The 18,957-nt window shown below is 39.0% G+C and overlaps 4 protein-coding genes and 1 long non-coding RNA gene across 6 annotated transcripts; 4 read left to right on the forward strand and 1 right to left on the reverse strand.

Moving 5' to 3' along the window:
• Positions 1–372: 372 nt before the first annotated feature.
• On the forward strand, positions 373–5,869 carry LOC141818304 (filament-like plant protein 4). Its single transcript, XM_074705824.1, has 5 exons — positions 373–443; positions 1,053–1,230; positions 2,211–4,623; positions 4,748–4,793; positions 5,176–5,869. The coding sequence occupies exons 1-5, from the start codon at positions 399–401 to the stop codon at positions 5,587–5,589; spliced, it is 3,096 nt and encodes a 1,031-aa protein (XP_074561925.1). The 5' UTR covers positions 373–398; the 3' UTR covers positions 5,590–5,869.
• A 612-nt stretch (positions 5,870–6,481) lies between these two features.
• Positions 6,482–9,318, forward strand: LOC141818305 (eukaryotic translation initiation factor 4B3-like). Its single transcript, XM_074705825.1, has 2 exons — positions 6,482–7,649; positions 9,012–9,318. The coding sequence occupies exons 1-2, from the start codon at positions 6,517–6,519 to the stop codon at positions 9,046–9,048; spliced, it is 1,170 nt and encodes a 389-aa protein (XP_074561926.1). The 5' UTR covers positions 6,482–6,516; the 3' UTR covers positions 9,049–9,318.
• A 646-nt stretch (positions 9,319–9,964) lies between these two features.
• On the forward strand, positions 9,965–12,446 carry LOC141818296 (26S proteasome non-ATPase regulatory subunit 4 homolog). The gene is made up of 6 exons (XM_074705817.1): positions 9,965–10,054; positions 10,141–10,254; positions 10,399–10,504; positions 11,518–11,632; positions 11,720–11,929; positions 12,014–12,446. The coding sequence occupies exons 1-6, from the start codon at positions 10,043–10,045 to the stop codon at positions 12,444–12,446; spliced, it is 990 nt and encodes a 329-aa protein (XP_074561918.1). The 5' UTR covers positions 9,965–10,042.
• An 895-nt stretch (positions 12,447–13,341) lies between these two features.
• LOC141818312 (uncharacterized) lies at positions 13,342–14,220 on the forward strand. 2 transcript variants are annotated; one of them, XR_012600950.1, is made up of 3 exons: positions 13,364–13,501; positions 13,803–13,960; positions 14,025–14,220. It is a non-coding gene; the product is annotated as an uncharacterized LOC141818312 (long non-coding RNA). The 2 variants fall into 2 exon arrangements; XR_012600949.1 differs by having other exon boundaries at positions 13,342–13,960.
• A 1,001-nt stretch (positions 14,221–15,221) lies between these two features.
• LOC141818298 (uncharacterized) lies at positions 15,222–17,844 on the reverse strand. The gene is made up of 4 exons (XM_074705818.1): positions 17,321–17,844; positions 17,057–17,213; positions 15,711–15,834; positions 15,222–15,621 (listed from the first exon to the last, which is right to left on the reverse strand). Exons 1-3 carry the CDS (start codon positions 17,842–17,844, stop codon positions 15,820–15,822), a joined length of 696 nt encoding a protein of 231 aa, XP_074561919.1. The 3' UTR covers positions 15,222–15,621; positions 15,711–15,819.
• Between the last annotated feature and the right edge of the window lie 1,113 nt (positions 17,845–18,957).

Raw genomic sequence — 18,957 nt, forward strand, 5'->3', positions numbered from 1 at the left:
ATCTTTCAGTCAATATAATTGAGTTTATTTGTTTTCTGAACAAGAAAGGCATCACATTTGAAATTCGTTTTACTACTTTGTTGTGCTTCTCATTTGTGGTAACTTAGACCTTCCAGTAAATATCATTGATTTTATTTGTTTTTTGAACAAGAAAGGTGTCACTTTCTAAAATTTCTTACTACTTTGAAACACTCCCGATTTCTTCTGATAACTTAGACCTTTCAGTAAATATCATTGTTTTTTTTAATCTTAATTATCCTAGTTGTTCAGTTTGCAACTTATACCTTCATCATTATCATCTCTTAATACTATGTCATTCCAATTTTTGTTTTGGAATCCATTTTGCTTCTACTTATTAAAGCAACTTGACAACAGCGGCAATAGGAACTTAGTGGGTGATGGATCGGAGAAGTTGGCCCTGGAAGAAGAAGTCATCTGAAAAGGTAGTAATTACTTCTGACTCTTTTGCAGCATTGTCTAGCACCAGAAAAATCAGGCAAATCATATCTGATTGTTTTTGTTTTTTAATTTTTTTATTCAATATTAGAATCTGAACCCAAGTTTGCAATCAAGATACACTAGTTATGTATACTACACTTACAAATATAGATACTTCCATAATCCAAGTCTCATATATATTTTTTACATTGGAGCGCCAAGAAGTGCATTTTCACATTTCTACTATTTACCAATCACCACAACCACCACCACAATCCCAACTATTTGGGGATTTCTATTTTTGGTAGTGATGAACCCCCACCATCATCATTCCAACTTTTTGGGATAGCAAAACCCATGTTAAGAGATGACATCATTCACACTCACATGTATAGTAATAAATTCATTACTTTATGATGATGATGATGACTAAATTCTTGAAGCTAAATGATTATCATTCAATAGTAATGTCTTGATTGAACTGCATGATTTTTGCATATGTTGCATCTTATGATTCTTGTCCTTGTAATTTGTGAGTCAAGCAATTGCTTCATCATATTGATTCGATTATTTCATCATACATGATCACTTGCTTCATTTTGCTTTATTTGCAGGATGTCAACAGCATCACTAACTATGTACAAATATCTGCTGAGACATATGCAAACCTTATTGATCTGGAAGATCAAGTGAAGATCTTAAATGAAAAATTATCTGCAGCGGAAAATGAGATAACAACTAAAGATAATCTAGTCAAGCAACACGTGAAAGTTTCTGAAGAAGCCATTTTAGGTATTAATTTCTACCCTTGCATCATTGCACAAGAATAACTTTGGTGGAAATTTCCAAAATTTGGTACTTGTGGCTGCAAAAGAGACCATTTTGTAACATTGTCATCCAACAAAATTAGTAATACTACAGTGAACTTTTGATGGGTTAGTTGGAATATGCTAAATATGGGTAAATATCCAACAGGTTAAGTGGTCCATGTTGGTGTATATGATGGAAAGAACTAGAGAGTCAAGTACTCATGTAGGTACTTACTAAGGCTTTCTCTGGTAAAATTTGAACACAACACCTGCTCTCATCTCCAATACTTGGTCTGTTCATGTATGATCTACCCTTACCTGAATTGTGTTAGATTGTATACAAATCCCAGTTACATAGACTCACATACACATCAAGCTTGATATCCTCTTATCTTGAAGACTTTACTTGTTGAGAAATGGCCTGATCTACACTAGATAATTATTAACAAAGTGAGTACAAGGACCAAAATAATATATACACCACTGTTCCAGGTGTCTAATGGTGACTCCTGACTTCTTGATTAATCATCTAGAAGATTGCTTGGTGAGAAGCTCATTGATTTGCTATGAGTACTAGGACACTTTAAGTTGTACAGTTTTAATTACTTATTCTAGAATCCTTTACTTGCATATCTTGTAGTTGCTTATTCAGATCCTCCTTGAAGGAAAATTTTATATTGTTCTTAGAAGTTGATCCTACTATTGTTTTGGTCATTGATATATGAAAATCTAAAATTAGCCACAGAAGTCTATAGTTTAGTTTCAATTTAATATAAAAATTTCCGATTATAAGCTTTTCAAATTCGGGATTATCATGATTGGAGCAGAAATTTCAAAGCTAAATTATAAAAAGGAAATTTCAAAGGATCAATGTCAAACTTCAGGAACCAATCTGAAATATCATTTTTTAAAGTCCTTTTAATTTGAATATTGATAATGGTCATTACCTTTTTATATGTGTAGGTTGGGAAAAGGCTGAAGCTGAATCATCTGCCCTGAAGAATCAACTTGAATCTGTCACTCTGTTGAAGCTTACAGCTGAAGAGCGTGCATCTCATCTTGATGGTGCCCTGAAAGAGTGCATGAAGCAGATAAGGAATGTGAAGGAAGAAAGCGAACAAAAACTACATGATGTTGTCTTTGCCAAAACCAAGCAATGGGAAAAGGTCAAAGCTGGGCTCGAAGAAAAGCTTGCTGATTTTGAGCAGGAATTACTTAGAGCTTCTGCTGAAAATGATGCACTTTCAAGATCTCTTCAAGAGCGTTCAGATATCCTTGTGGAAGTTAACAATCAGAAAATGGAAGCTGACAGTGAAATTGAATTGTTAAAAATCAATATTCAATCTTGTGAAAAGGAAATTCGTTCGCTGAAATATGAGCTGCATGTTATTTCAAAGGAGCTTGAAATTCGGAATGAAGAAAAAAGTATGAGCATAAAGTCTGCTGATGTAGCCAACAAGCAACATTTGGAGGATGTCAAGAAAATATCTAAGTTGGAAGCAGAATGCCAAAGGTTACGATGTCTTGTTAGGAAAAAACTTCCTGGGCCTGCTGCATTGGCACAAATGAAGCTAGAGGTGGAGAATTTAGGCCGTGACAATGCTGAGAGTAGACTGAAACGGTCGCCTTCTAGGAATCCTAACCTGCATCTCATGTCAACTGCTGCTGCTGATTATACTTCTGATAGCATCCACTCACTGAAAAAGGAAAATGAATTTCTTACTGCCCGTTTATATGCAATTGAGGAAGAAACAAAAATGCTAACAGAGGCTTTGTCAGAACGGAACGGTGAGCTACAGATTACAAGAAGTATGTTTGCTAAAACAGCAAGCAGGCTTCGGAGTGTTGAAGCGCAGTTTCTGTCTTTGAGCCAACATAAGATCTCACCAAAACCAAGCATTGACATCTCTTTCGATTCTACCTTAAGACAATATGAATGCAACCCCCGAAGCTTCACCTCCACATCTGAAGATGGAACTGATGTGGATACAACTTATTCTGAATCTTTGGCTACAACATTATTGCCAGATCAATCACAATTCAGTTCAGAAAAAGAGACTAATCTGGAACTTATGGATGATTTTCTAGAGATGGAGAAATTAGCTTGTTTGACATCTCAGCCCAAGGTCATGAGGGCCACAACTAGTTCCCATGAGTTCGATACAGTGGAAACTCAAACTGCTGATGTTGGTACATTAGATGTCCAGAAAGATAATAACAAAACAGAACTGCTGATGTCAGGAAAAAGAGAAAATGGTCATTTTCCTGATAATGAAGGAGAACTTGAAAGGAATGAGCTTGGTTCTCCCTTGGTAAAGCTGCAGTCAAGAATTGTTTCTATTTTTGAGTCTCTGCCTCAAGACATTGACCCTGCTAAAGTCCTTGATGATATAAGATACATTATACAGGACACACAGGAAAAATTGTTGGGGCACTCTGTAAGCTGTGTCATCAAAGAAAGCAATATAGTAGATTCTTCTTGTGATAAACAATCAAGCAATACCCACATGGATGAGCTTATTAATATCCGCATTTATTCTGAAAACGAGAACAATTCATTCCCTGATGATAAACATTTCTTAAATCAGGAAGTAAAGAATGCAATATCTGAGATTCAAAATTTTGTATTATTTCTTGGTAAAGAGGCTGCAGAACCCCAGTATAGGTCATCTGATGCTCAAGGACTAAGTGAAAAAATCCAACAATTCTCTCATTATGTCAAGAAGATTGTTAGCAATGAAGAAAGCTTGAGTGATCTTATAGTTGTTTTATCACAGGTTTTATCTGAAGCCAGTAAAATGGGTTTAAGAATTATATTTGGTATGAGGTCTGAATGGGAAGGCAATAGTTCGGATTGTATAGACAAGGTAACATTACTAGAGAATGGAGTGACTCAGCAGGAACTGACAGATGAGAATGTTCCAGGCAATTTTAATGCTTTAACTCAATCTTCCTCTCATCCAGAGATTGAAGGGCCTAATGGCGAAAACTCTGAAGAAAGAAACATGATGACTAAGCTATCCTCGGAGGAAGTTCAACAGATGAGGATAGAAAAAGAAAAATTGCAAGTTGAACTTTCTACTTGCACTGAATTATTGGAGGCGACAAAAGCTCAACTCATTGGAACTGAACAAAGGCTGGAAGTGCTTAAATCTGAATTGGCTGCAAGCCAAAAATCAAACAGTTTGTCTGAAACTCAATTGAAGTGTATGACTGTGTCATATAATTTGCTGGAATCACGCACTCATGAATTGGAAGCTGAAGTGGATCAACTAAATATAGAAGTCCAAACTTTGAACAATGAACTTCAGGTAGAAAGGAAACTTCATCAGGATGATTTGGCTAAATTGAAAGAACTTCAAGAGAAAACTGAGAGGTTAGAGATTATCTAGACTCCAGTTGTTGAATGTGTGAATTCATGTTTCTTTACTTGGTGTTTACACATTTACTTGTGAATTCTATCTTTTGATTTGTTTTCTCTTTTTATTTATTAAATACAGGACTGAAAGAATCTCAGATTCTGATGCTGATACTATGAAAAAGCAGGTCATTTGCACTTTTTCTCTCCATCCTATTAGTTGCCTTCTTGTTTGGTGTTGTTTTAAATGATGACATTGTCAACTGGAACCTTTTGCAAGCATTAAGGTTGTCTTATCAATTATATTCCCATCTCTCACCTCTTGGACTATAATATTTATGCCTTAGAAACTAGCCAACAATCCTTATTTTACCATGCACTTAGTCATACTTTTGTTCTCATATTTGTGATTCATGTCTTTCATATTGGTTGACACATTAAACTCTCTGATTTTCTCTAGTTAGTATCTAAAATCTAACAACAGTCAAAGTCCTCGCACCATTCACAGATTCATAAATTACTTGCGCACCTCTTATCATATCTCATAACAACATTCTGGTTCCCTAACAGGAGAAAGACATAGCAGCAGCAGCAGGGAAGTTGGTCGAGTGCCAAGAAACCATACTTCTTCTGGGGAGGCAATTGCAAGCACTGCGATCACCAACAGAGAAACTGGAGCCTTCTCCAAATACTGTCCATCAAATGAATGATCAAGATGTACCCATCCCTGTTGCCTTAAACCAAACAACACAATCAGTGCCTGAGACAGAAAGTACACCAATAACAGTAAATGAGCTTCTCTTGGATGGACCTTGCTCTCCTCTTAACCAATCAGATGCCGAAGCAAGTCATATTCTGAAATCACCTATGAACTCTAAGCTCCAAAAGCATAGGTCTCCTGGATCATCTTCTCCAAATGCTTTGCCTGAGAAGCATGGGCGCGGATTTAGCCGGTTTTTCTCCAAAGGGAAAGGTGACAATTAGTTTACAGTTCATGCACTAGGAAGATAAATATTTTCCAGATGAAGAATAAATGGATTCACAGTGGTTGATCCAATACCTGTTATTCCTCTCAAAGTTCAGCTTTCCACATCCTCAATGAAGAAATGCAGATGATGTCTCAGTTCTGGTTTTTCTTTCCATGCACATTTCTGTAAGTGATGATATTGGAAATTACCCAAGGAACAAAAATCAAATTTAAAAAATGTGCTTTACAAACTTGAATTTAAGCTGCTGTTCTTGAATATAACTTTGTCATCCTCATCAAACTCGCAATTTGGTAGGAGGGATCATACTAATTGTGAAGTGTTTGTTCTCTTGCAAATTATGCTTTCTCTATGAAACATACTTTGACTATAAATGTTTGTTAATTAAACTATAATAGATTAGTTTTAAAGTGCCTATTTGAACCATACTAGAAAAGGATCTATAGTTCTTATCCAATTGCTCAGGATCTATATTCATATCCAATTGCTCAATTTAATTCATGTCATTGTTTGGGTTCAATAGAGTCCACCAAACTTGCTTCGGGTATGATTGGATTAATTACTATGGGACAGATTTGTTGAAGTGGACAAAGGTTGAATCTCAACGAAATCGAAGCAATGCACTCTCTGTAGTGGTCAACTGTAATTTCCCGATTTACCTTCTTACATATAATCATGAAGTTGACCGTGTGAGATCGTTGGACGACGGATTCCATTTTATGCTGAAGAGTCCACCAAACTTCCACAAAATTACATATATTTTTTAAAAATTATATATTTATTTTTTAATCCAATTGCATGGGGCCTAGTGCCACGTGGAGAGAGCCAGCTGTAGTGGCAGGTATGTAATTCTTGGAGAAGGAAATCAGTCCACAGACGCAAACGCCGAAGATCGTTGGCTTCGCGCGCGAGAGAGACGAGAACGATGGCGGCTTCGGTGTCGGCGTGGTCGAAGCCTGGCGCGTGGGCGTTGGACGCCGAGGAGCACGACGCGGCGTCCTCCGTCGGCAACGACCTCGACGTCTCCGCCCCGCTGCCGGGGCCGCAGCAACAACCCGACTTCCCATCCCTCGCCGCCGCCGCCGCCGCCTCCAGATCCTCCAAGAAGAAGAAGAAGGCGCAGCCCGTCTCCCTCGCCGAGTTCACCACCGGCAAGCCCGTCTCCTACGGCGCCGGTGGCCGCGCCCTTGCTTCCGCCGCGCTCACCCCGGAAGAGCTCCTCGTGCTGCCCACCGGCCCCCGCGAGCGCTCCGCCGAGGAGCTCGAGCGCTCCTCCTCCCGCGGATTCGGGTACTCTTACGGCGCCCGCGGCCGGGCGAACGGGGAAGAGACCAACCCCAATCGTTGGGGCTCGGACGAACCCAGGAGGGGTGGGTTCGGCGGATCCAACCGGGATCTTGAGCCATCCCGCGCCGACGAGATCGACGACTGGGGAGCGGCCAAGAAGTCATCCATGCCGGAAAGGAGGGAGAGGGTAGGCGGCGGAAGGGTCTCCTTTGAGTCGAATTCTAGGGCGGACGAATCGAACAGCTGGATCTCAACCAAAAGCGTCGCCCCGCCGAGGGGCGGCGGATTGAGTGGATCCAGAGAGATAGTGGGCGGTTACGATATGCTCAACAAGGCGGGATCCAACAGCGGCCGGGCCGATTCTGAAACATGGGGAAGGAAGAAGGATTTTGCGGCTCCTGATGTGTGGAAAAAGGAAGAGGAAACACGCAACGGAGGAAGGCGTAGGCTTGTGTTACAGCCCCGCTCCTTGCTTCCATCCAATGGAGAGAATTTGAAACCAGTCGAAGGTGAGCAGAACATGGCATCTCCTGAGAAGAAGAGCAAGGCGTCGAATCCCTTTGGAGCAGCTCGTCCACGAGAAGAGGTTTTGGCCGAAAAGGGACAAGATTGGAAGGAGATCGAAGAGAAGCTTGAATCCACGAAGATCCGTGATGTACACCGTGAAAGTCTTTCCTTTGGCAAGAAGGGATCTGAAACTAGCAATGGCAGCGCAGATAGCGATAAGGCTTGGAGGAAACCGCTTACCACTGAGGCTTCTTCTCCCACGAGGTCCGACTCTGAATTCCTTTATCTCAACTACGTCAAAACTAAAATTTTCTCTTTGCGTGATTATCAATTCCTCATCCCGTTAATTTCTATAGATTTCGTTCTTAGTTTCGATCTGGGACACTGTTAGTTATGGCAATGTGCTTGATGATTGTGTAGTAGGTAATTGGTCATTTTCTTCTTGCCTTACAAACTAGTTGCACTTTGCTTCTGAGTCTTGTTTTGTGTATCTGGTACATGTTTTGATCTGTGTATCAACCTTACATACTAGTCACACTGCTGATGGATCTTGTTTGGTTTATCTGGTACATGTATGGATCTAGGTATCTGACACTGACAGAGCTGCTTCTAAAATTTTTTGTCATGATCAATGAGAATGTTGATGTGATAGAGAGCTGTCTCTTAGAATTTTGTCTGTGGCATGGGTGCAGTATCTGAGTCATTCATATATGAATTGTAAGGGGAAAAAACTAGTCCCTCACTTGACAGAGTTGTATGGAAAATGAACCATAAATTTGATAACAATAATTCTAGTGATTTCGCAGTCAAACCAACAAATTTTTATGGCATGGTGATAAGCTTAATGTGATGCTCATGCTTGAAGGAATTGTTGTCTATATATACATGTATCGAAGTTGGAGTTTAACAAGTTGGCTAGCAAATATTTGTAGTTTGCTGAATACCAGTAATGTGATCTAATACATCAATGATCAACATCCCTTGTGATGAGATGGTTAATATCTTTTGAACAATAGTGCTCCTGGTGTGTTGGTCTTAGATGCTGGATGTTAGTATATTCTTAAATGCAGCAAATCTTGATGCAAGACTTACCAAAAATCGATACACTAACTTATGGCCAATGTCATTCATAGTGATCACTCTAGCAAAATAGATATCCCTTAACTATCTATTTTGTTATGTGTGGTGGTGAAAAGCTATGCATGGAAAACTAAACAGATACAATATGGTGATGTAAATTTGCTGTGTGATTGGGAGAGAATTAGCTGATAAGAAGCTCATTTCACATTTGGTCTGTAATAACACCTATCGAGTTTAATTATTTTTGATGGATGGATCCCTGAGGAGCTCTGGAGAAGGAACCCTGTTCTCCAACATAGCATGGTGGTTGTTTGTACAAATTCTTAACTTGAGATGTGTCTTTTGGAAAATTTTCCTATTCCTTGACCAGCATTTTTAATACAAGAGGTGTAGGGGTATAAAAACACATCTTTTGCCTCCCTAATATGAAATTCCTGGCTCCATTCTGAGTTTAGATCCAGTTTATTCTTATACATTCCTTGTGGTTGATATGTTTTCCCCTTCATTTTTGATAACTTCAATTGAATTCTTACAACTTAATTATAGGGATGACAAGGCTGAGAACACAGTGCCCGAAAACTGAAGCTCCTACAGCTGATGGCCTCTGAAGTCTGAATGGGAGAGATTTTCCAGGTGATGGTCTGATGGAGACCTTTTTAGGTTTTAGAAGGGAAAAATATACTTGTGCTAGAAAACAATTTTGGTAGTTGGATGAGCTTTTCTACTATATTGTCTGTGTTATTGTTTGGGGATTGTGTTTACTTGTGTCTCTTCATTATGTTCATGAAACGGTTTTGAACTGTAATGATTACTTGAAATCACATTGGTTGAGATAATTATCGTATTTTTTTAAGATGCCTTTGAGGATCCATACATAGATATTTGATTAATTATAGTCTTTTACCTTTGCACTGTGAAAATTATCATTTGAAAAAGGAAATTAGCATTATTAATTACAAATAATAAGAGGGAAAGGTTGCCACAATATTACTTTAAAAAATAATAAATCTCCGTTAGTCCCATTGACTATCTCTAGGAGTGTCGATCTGGTCTCACGGAAGTTTCTCATCGGCCATCAGGCGTAAATCAGGAAGTGCATGCAGCGGCCAGTCCAGACACCCAGTATCCTTTGATTGCGCTCCTCCATTTGGAGGAAAATTTTTGCAAATATGTCGTAATTGGAAATCGAACCGCAAGTTCCTGGGTGACAACCTGGATATCCTACTGTGGCACCGTTGACCTCAGGGACTGCCACAATATTACTTAGATGAAAGGAATAGGAAAAATCATTATATAAAATTTATTATTTTTAAACTTTATTATGTAAATAAGGTGAATATCTACTATAGTTATTGAAATTAATTTAATTTGGTAAATGTACTATAAAAATCAAATTAAAATAATAAAAAAGGAAATTTTGATCGGGTTGAAAAGGTCTAGGTCTTTAAATTCGGCCCAGTCCGGCCCACTTCTGGTTGGTGGATTGTCCCCCAAGCAACTCTCCCGACCCTCGCAAACTCCCTCCTCCGTCTCGCCCAAACTCCTCCGATCACGTTCGCGCTTCTCGTCGCACCGCCATGGTTCTCGAGGTCCGTCCCTTCTCTTTCTCCTCTCTTCGCTAGATCTCTCCGGATCGCTTCGGGTTTGTATGCTAACGTCGAGTTCGGTTCCACAGGCCACCATGATCTGCATCGACAACTCCGAGTGGATGCGCAATGGGGACTACACGCCTAGAAGACTTCAGGCGCAAGCCGACGCCATCAATCTCATATGCGGTGCTAAGACTCAGGTGCTTGCTTCTCTCTCCCGCATGCGGAATTGTTGCTTTAGTCGAATGTCTCATTTGGCCGTTCTCAAAATTTGGGTTAAGTGTAACTATTTTCTGTTTATGATTATTTCGATAATTGGGAGCTTGGAATGATTGTTTTGACAGTCGAACCCGGAGAACACGGTAGGCCTGCTGACTATGGCGGGGAAAGGGGTTCGGGTCTTGGTGACACCAACCAGCGATCTTGGAAAAATACTGGCTTGTATGCACGGTATGGTTTGCATTTGCTAAGTCACAACTTTTGATCATCTTTCTTTTGCGTTTTTGTGCATACCCTACTTTTAACTATAAATAATTACAAATAGTTATATACAGTTAACTAATTATATATGCTAATTGATATTATAATTTTTTCGTACAGATTTATACTTATAAGTAACCGAGTTTAAAATCTTACGACATGCTACGATATGGTAACTAAATCATATAGTTCTAGGCAAAGTTTGAATCTCGGGCACATCCTGAGATTTTAAAATTTGATTTGATTTGTGATGAATATAATGATGAAAAATTCATAGAGGAGAAGTTATCATAAAAAGAAAAAAGGAACAATGGATCAACAAAAAATGATGAGCATTTTAAACAGGACATGCCTTAGGTTATCATAGACAGAAAATAAAAACAATGGAGCAATCATGTTTGTGATAAAAGGGCTGTGTCAACTGCATTTCTTGTGAACACATAAGGAAGAAGGTAGCCATTGAGCTATGACTACCAAGGTCGAACCATGTCATACCAATTTTTGCTGGTGATTGGAGTGATAGCCTTGAGTTTGCACCAATTGGTTTCGGTCGACTAGTTTTAATATCTCCAAACACCTGTAAGAAATCAATTACTTGTATGCTTAATTTTAATAGATTTTTACAAAGCAGTAACCAATGGAAATGAACTGAACATATAGCTTGCCACTACATTTATAACTTGTGTATAATTAACAGACCAACAAAATTCTCAACTTGTAACACAGAATGTGGCATTTCATTCATGCTCATAGTGACTGGGTGCCATATTCCGTATAATTGAGATAGATGAGCCCCTTCAAATTTAGCTACAAGGTGTCACATTCTGAAACAGTAATTTAGTTGTCAAGGTTAACAAGATCGTTTGCTAAGATGGTTGGACGAAGCTTCAGGTTTACTAATTGTATTATCCATTTAAGAGAATTTCTGCAGTCTCCGTTTGGTCATCATCTTTTGAATGAACCTTCACATTGTTCAAATGTAGGTTTGAAAATTGGTGGTGAAATGAACTTGACTGCAGGAGTCCAAGTGGCTCATTTGGCTCTAAAGCACCGCCAAAATAAGAAGCAGCGTCAGAGAATCATAGTTTTTGCTGGAAGGTAAGAACAAACTAGTTTTGTTTACTCTTGCTCCCACTTGCTACTTGTATTAATATACAAATTCTTGATTTGTGCTGGATGATTCAGTCCAATTGAACATGACAAAAAAACACTGGAGGCAATTGGGAGAAAGTTGAAAAAGAGCAGTGTTGCTTTAGATGTGGTTGATTTTGGAGAATTGGAGGATGGAAAATCTGAAAAACTGGCAGCCCTAGTAGCTGCTGTAAGTAACAACGATAACAGTCACATAGTTCCTGTTCCACCTGGTTCAAGTGCTCTTTCTGATGTACTTATCAGGTAATGATGGTTCTTCTTGGAAATTCATTGCAGACCTTTTAGATCCATGGTTTAACTACAATTACTCTAATCACCTATATTCAGCACGCCCATCTTTACTGGAGATGGGGAAGGAGGGAGTGGTTTTGCTGCTTCAGCTGCTGCCGCCGCAGCTGGGGGCATGTCTGGATTTGATTTTGGTGTAGATCCTAATATAGACCCTGAGTTGGCACTAGCGTTGAGGATCTCCATGGAAGAGGAACGAGCAAGACAAGAGGCTGCTGCCAAAAAGGCTGCTGAGGATGCTGCTAAAGGGGAAAAAGGTGCTGAGCAGGCTTCAAGTTCCAAAGATGCAACTATGAGTGAAGCAGGCAACACTTCAGCTGTTGCTACTGATGATAAAAGGCACAATTTAACTGTATGTTCTTTTCTACACCTAAATTTATGTTTTGTAATTGATGTTTTGCAAGATAACTCAAAAAAACTAATTTCTGTTTCTAGAGGCAATCTTATTTTTTTCAGTCATAAAGGATCTTAGGATGTTTGTAGGAATGGCATTCTTTCACTAAATTTCTATTATGATTATGAACATTGCAATAATAACTAAAATAATAGATGGTAAAAAACTGAGGCCTAACAAGGGATTACCTTTTTGTTACTTGCTGGAGCCTTTAGTTTTCTTGTTAGGCTTTTGAACTTTATTTGTCTTTCATGAAAGGTTCTGTTTGCTTCTTAATTTGCTAGTTTTATTTGTATTGAAATTAACAAATTATGGTGCTACAATAAATCGAGTAGATGCTTTGCCTTTGTTATTTTCTCCAGAATCTTTGATGGATGTTCTTAAATACTTGTGAAGATTCTCTTCTATTATCTATTTTAATTTGTTAATGTCATATTATCTTTCGAGGAATGTGGAAACATAGAAAGAAGCTTGGAAATTTTTAGACATTTTGTTCAAGGGTCTATGCTTTGGCAAGGAATTCCCAGATGGGTGTGCAAAACTTTTAGTTGGCACCATTTATATATGATGTCATGTAATTGTTTTTACATTGTGATCTATTTTTCTCAGACTTGGGTATGAGAATCTAGCGTGGGTGTGGCTCCGACACGGCTGTTTATAAAAAATGTTTACTTGTAACAATGGGGATGTCAGGTATACATGAGAGTGTCCATAGCCAAAATGTCTATATCTGGCGTTGGTATGAAGGGGGTAGATGAATACCAAAGTACTGCAACTTTGTTATCTGATTTTTCTTTCTGAGGATAAACTTGAACTAGGGATGGCAGCAACCTGAGTAACCATATTTTGATCCAAATCTGATCAACTGCCCTGCTGCTTGTTATTTGAACCCTCAACGTGGTTTTCTTTTGTATGGTGAAATTGGTGAGGAATCTGGAGATATAGTGTTTTGGTGTCGGATCTGTGAAAAGATTTTTTGTCATTTTTTTTGAGGAATTTGTTGAGCTCTGATGGCTTCGTTTGCTTTGAAGTGTGCAGTTTAATGGTCGTAGGAGCTACTGTGCTACGTATAACCAAAGGGCTTTTCAGGTCATGGTCTGGTTATGGTTTTGGAGTGTGATTGATTGAAGGAGGTAAAGGTTTCAGTTCGGGCTTTTGGTGTTTTGAATTTTGACTGCTAGTTTTCCTAGATTTCACATGAATTTGGGGTTTTAATGTGCAAACTAAATGTATCGTCATCCACCATGTGGTCTGTATACATCTTAAGGTCTTGTATCCTTTTGTTAAGAATTGGGAAGGGAACGATGCTACCTGTGAGTTAACACACATGAATTAAGCTTGATTATGTTAGTTGAAACCATTTTTGTTAGGATTAGGGAATTTGTCATACTAGGCCATCTTCAGAGTTTAAGGCCCTGTTTATTCTTGCGGAAGGATGTGAGCGTCGAGGCAGCGTGGGGCTCTCTCACACTGGCATCACCATTCCAAGAAGCCAAATTGGGAAGAGCAGGAGCAGGGATTGCTTGTGCCACAGCAGCAGAAAACTTACTGAAGCATCAGTTTCATTCTGCAAGTTTAATGGCGGTATCAAGGTATGATTTACTTTCCTCTGTGAGTTTTTTATTGTGCTGAAGGATTTGACATCTGTATTTACAGAAGGACTGGATGAAGGACCGCGGTTCAATCGACCAGCTTCATCAGAAAAAGGATGCAGATCTTCTTCCTTTTTGCAGATTAGAGAGCTTTAGATCCACAGCTTCAATCGACCAGCTTTAGATCCTTTTTGCTTAACAATCTTAGCTTTTGAACAAGAAAATTAATGGCATTTAAGTATTTGGTTGTGTATGATGAACTTGTTTCTTGTGAGGACAGAAATAACTGCAGGGACCAACTTTTGTTTGAGACTCCAATGAACTCTGACTGCATATGACAATTTGGACAATCATTGCAAGTCATGGTAACATTTTTTTAACGTATTTAACTCTTCAATATGGAGATCAAAAGTATCGATTTATATTGATGTGATTTCACTGATTGCAAGAGAAATAATTGATGGATTTGCTATCACCTACTGAACCTTCCCTCCGGATTTGTTAGCACAATTTCAGCAACGCATACTCCAGAGCAGTTCAACAAGCTTAAACCAAACCCCCTAATGGATCATTGCTCGGTGATCAGACAGTTTCCTCTAGTAATCACAGGAGTGACTTATTTAAGATTCAATCGATATGCATGTAAGTTTTTTTAAAAAATTTATTTTCACCCCTTTAACCAACCAATTTACTGTAAATTGATTGCATCAATCATAGAAGAATGCAATTGACAAGTTTCAGTTCTAGCTGAAAAGTATAAGGTTTTCGTAAAGGGATCAAAAATCATTGAACAAATGAAGATTACAAGTTTCAGTGCTGCTGTTCTTAGTCTGCTCGAGATTGGCCAGCACGAGAGGAAAGGATGATGCCGACAATGAGACCATAGAGAGCAAGAGCTTCCGCAAAGATGAGTATAAGAATCATTTCAATTCCCCAAGACATTCATTGGATATATAGCATGGCCTACACATTGAATGAACCAGGATTCAAGAATCATGTGGCAATCACAAACTACTGAAACTTACATTCTGAAATTAAGTACACAATATGTTCTTTTTGAAAACAAAAATTGAGTACACTTTTGCACAAGATGTTTCTGTTCATGTAAACTACATCAACATAGTCATACAAGAGTTAACAAATATCACACACACTAGAAAGCCAACCAATCTCTGCGCAAATGCAACACCATTATAAACTTCGAACAGAGGTCTAATATGACAATTTAAGCATCAAAAGTAATACAACTTAAGCATTTATAGCTTTCCAAGCATACTTTGCCACTTTTAATGTTCCAAGCAAAAACAATTATAACTCCAACTACAAGTTTGTGAAATACAATAAATTAAATTCAGTTATATTCATCTGAATAGAAAGCTACACGTGTGACAATCCACATTATCAAACACATCATCACCACAAGTAGTTGTCGATTTCTTTTCTTTGTTTTATCCAAATCAAAGAGTAACTTGCAATTTTGGATCTTCAACTCCTTCATGGTATCCTCTACACTTTTGGTGTTAGCCTCTAACTCCTTCATTACATTCTCTCCAGTTTTAGCATCATCCTCCAATTTGGTTATTCTTCTTAGCAATCCTGGTATTACTTGTGTTGATCTACTACACATCTCATCATCAACCCATGTCCAGAAACCACACCCCCTTCATTTTGCAATTCCAAGTTATTTATGAGATTAAATGTCCATATTTTACACATAAAAAATTGACAAATAATGTTAACTTTTTCCTACCTCAAATAGTGAGCATATAGCAAATCTCCTTCCTGGGTTATCAACAGTCCATGAGGTGATGATTTTCGCCGTTAGTCCACATCTGCATTTCGGTGTATTAGTGTAGTACTTAGGCATTTTTAACCTGCAAGGACAAACATACTTTATAAATTACAAACTCCAAACACCACTAAAAAATTTAAACTTCAACAATATATGAATCAATTTGCATCATCACAATATTAACATACAATAATGAGCCGACATCCTATGGCAGATATCATGGTATACACAAAATACAAGAATTTAAAGATTATGCTCTAAATTCAAAATCAAATATGAAATATTTACAGGCTAACAATGAAATATTTACGTTTCCATCGATCCGATCTCAGAACTCAGAAGAACAAAAGATGAGAGATTAAACAAAAATCAGGCTACCAACCAAGTTCAAACCTAGCGTCAGCTCTAGGTGCCTAATGATGTTGGCAATCTCGAGAAAGAGCCCGTAGTCATTGCACAGAACCTGATGGGATTCATAGCTTAGGAAAAGGATGTGGTGAAAAACTTGACAGGAACTGGAAGGCAAGAATGCCTACCAAGACAGCCATGAGGAAGGAACATTTACAAGTTATAGAGGGAGATGTTGCAAATAATTATTTCTAAATGGTACCTCTACAAGGATTTGCCCTGGCTGATTGCAAAAAATTGGGCTTGCTAATAACAAGCATATCATTCAGGTCAGCCTTACAACAGGGATGCTTGCTGAATGAAGACGTACACCGAAAAATTGAATTCTAAGAGACTGATTGAGAAAACAGCAATTACAATTTTTTGTTCATATCATTTCATTGACCAGCCACATGAATCTTATCCCTCTAAAGACAATCATGATCAGAAAATACTGTACTAAAATACAGACAAATATTGGGGCTCTTTTTTGCCTAATTTTCAACCAACAGAACTTAAGCTTAAGATGCATAGATAAAGAAGCTACCTTTACATTTTAAAGATAATACCCCAAGCCAGAGTTTATAAAAGAGTAGCAATCAGAAATAAAACGGACAATGATTAAAAATTATCATTTTTTATACAAAGGAAGGCAAGATGCAACCTTAGTGTATGTATATATAATAAGAGAGGTCATTTAGTGTCTAATATACACTGCCAAGTAACAACACAGTTGCACAAACACAGCTATATAATCTCTCCAAAAAGACGGCAGCATTGCCAACCACTTGTAATACTAGAGGAAAATTTTCAGTGGCATATATGACAATGGTAAAAGTGAAAATAAATTCTTCAATGATCAGCATCATAAGATAAACATACCCAATATTAGAATGTCTAGGAGTCTAATTTTATACCTTAAGAGCAAAAAATTGGCTTGTCCACTTGTGACGAACAAGCTGAACAATTCCACCACTACCCTTTCCAACTACTTTCACCGCATCCAAGTCATCCAAACTCAATGTATTATCCAATGGTTTGATAAGAGGTGGCTGGATTACAATGCAAGAAATACTGTGAGACAAAGCTACAGATTCAGCAGAAGGAACCAATTGTATACAGAAAACTTAAGTACTTAATTATGAACATGCAAAAAAAGGTTAACGATTGACATGTATTACCATGAAGCAGCGCAGAGGAGGAGGAAGAAGGAGGCGGCGCGGAGAAGAGGAGGCGGCGCAGAGAAGAGAAGGAAAAGGCGCAGAAGAGGAGGCGGCGCGGAGAAGAGGAACGCGCGGTCCTCTCGGCGGCAGCAACGGCGGCAAACGGAAGCTGGCGAAGGAGGAGGAGGAAGAGACGGCGACAGAAGCTGGCGAAGGAGGAGGAGGAAGAGACGAGGGTTAGGGTTTGCGTTTTCGCCGAAGGAGGGAAATGGGTTTTCGCCGAAGGAGGAGGAGGAAGAAGGAGGCGGCAGAGAAGAGAAGGAAAAGGCGCAGAAGAGGAGGCGGCGCGGAGAAGAGGAACGCGCGGTCCTCTCGGCGGCAACAACGGCGGCAAACGGAAGCTGGCGAAGGAGGAGGAGGAAGAGACGGCGCGAAGGAGGAGGAGGAAGAGACGAGGTTAGGGTTTGCGTTTTCGCCGAAGGAGGGAAATGGCGAAGAGGCTTCGATTTCGGGATTTTGGGGGAAGGGGGGGGAGAGAACATGAAACCCACGTGGCAGTCCACGTGGCATGACACACGTGGACCGCCACGTGTGTCATGCTATGTTTCCTGCTACATTTTCCTGCTCTCTATCATTTCTCATTGAATTATATAGCCCCTAAGACATAGCTGAGTTGATTACGATACAGCAGACTTGTAGAAGAGAGCAAAGGTTCGAATTCTGACGAAGTCAGATAATACCTTCCTGCATCGTGACCAACTGCAGTTTCTCGATTTACCTCCTCATAAATGGTCATGGGGCCGATCGTATGGGGCCGCTAAAGTGGTGGATCCACCTTTTACAAAAGAGATATATATATATATATAATTAATTAATTAATTAATTTTAAAATTGTTTCTTAAAAGAACTATTCTTATTGCTGGTCTGACTTGAGCTGGTAGCTGATCTAGTAATTTTAGTGTGTTAAGAATAATTTGATCGTGTTATTCAAGGAGTTACTCTCGTTGTCATCGAGTGATACAAGGGGCCAACTGTTAGCTTATTCTGAACTCACAAAAATTGACACAATGCCCGGTCGGCCGGCCGCACGCAACTGGCGGCCACGACCACCTCACGCAGTGCTGCTGGGGTCGGATCTGTCATTGTCGAAGAATGGAAGAGACGAAGGGGAAGAGGCAGTTACTATGCGAAGGAGGAAGGATCTATGTTGACTACAAGAGAGTGGAAAATTAACAATAAATGCCTAGTTAGTCTAATAGTCTTTATTTTGCCGATCGATTTTTAAAAAATTAGACGGAATGTCTTTATTCATTCCGTCATTAATTTGCAATTGAAAATGTTAATCTGTCTTTATTTAACAATTAAATTTTATTTCGATCGTAAATTAAAATAAAAGCAAAAATTAACAATAAAAATTACTAATTAGTTATTATTTTAAGATCGATTGCGTTCTCCATTTGAAAGAAAATTCTTATAAATACACCGTAGCTGGGGATCGAACCGCGGATCCCTGAATCACAATCCGAATGTTTTACCGTGCACCATTGTTCCGGGGTGTGCGATGACTTGACTGCAAAAGGTTGGAACCGCCAACCTAGCGGCCCCCCACCCCGGCCCCACAAGTATGAGGGGGAGTAAATCACGGTGAATGCGAG

The sequence above is a fragment of the Curcuma longa genome, unplaced genomic scaffold (genome assembly GCF_044706935.1).
Source record: "Curcuma longa cultivar G26 ecotype Majalengka, Jawa Barat unplaced genomic scaffold, ITB_CL_G26_1.1 contig_24229, whole genome shotgun sequence".
In the NCBI taxonomy this organism is placed as follows: Eukaryota; Viridiplantae; Streptophyta; class Magnoliopsida; order Zingiberales; family Zingiberaceae; genus Curcuma; species Curcuma longa.

Bases quoted from the DNA above. Each gene is read 5' to 3' on its own strand.
- LOC141818304 (XM_074705824.1), top strand. From the start codon at position 399: ATGGATCGGAGAAGTTGGCCCTGGAAGAAGAAGTCATCTGAAAAG. The intron at 444-1,052 runs GTAGTAATTACT...CTTTATTTGCAG, and splicing joins AGAAGAAGTCATCTGAAAAG to GATGTCAACAGCATCACTAA. The intron at 4,794-5,175 runs GTCATTTGCACT...GTTCCCTAACAG, and splicing joins CTGATACTATGAAAAAGCAG to GAGAAAGACATAGCAGCAGC.
- LOC141818305 (XM_074705825.1), top strand. From the start codon at position 6,517: ATGGCGGCTTCGGTGTCGGCGTGGTCGAAGCCTGGCGCGTGGGCGTTG. The intron at 7,650-9,011 runs GTCCGACTCTGA...ACTTAATTATAG, and splicing joins GAGGCTTCTTCTCCCACGAG to GGATGACAAGGCTGAGAACA.
- LOC141818296 (XM_074705817.1), top strand. The intron at 10,255-10,398 runs GTGCTTGCTTCT...TTGTTTTGACAG, and splicing joins TATGCGGTGCTAAGACTCAG to TCGAACCCGGAGAACACGGT. The intron at 11,930-12,013 runs GTAATGATGGTT...ACCTATATTCAG, and splicing joins CTTTCTGATGTACTTATCAG to CACGCCCATCTTTACTGGAG.
- LOC141818298 (XM_074705818.1), bottom strand. From the start codon at position 17,844: ATGTTCTCTCCCCCCCCTTCCCCCAAAATCCCGAAATCGAAGCCTCTT. The intron at 17,214-17,320 runs GTAATACATGTC...TTTGTCTCACAG, and splicing joins CTCCTCTGCGCTGCTTCATG to TATTTCTTGCATTGTAATCC.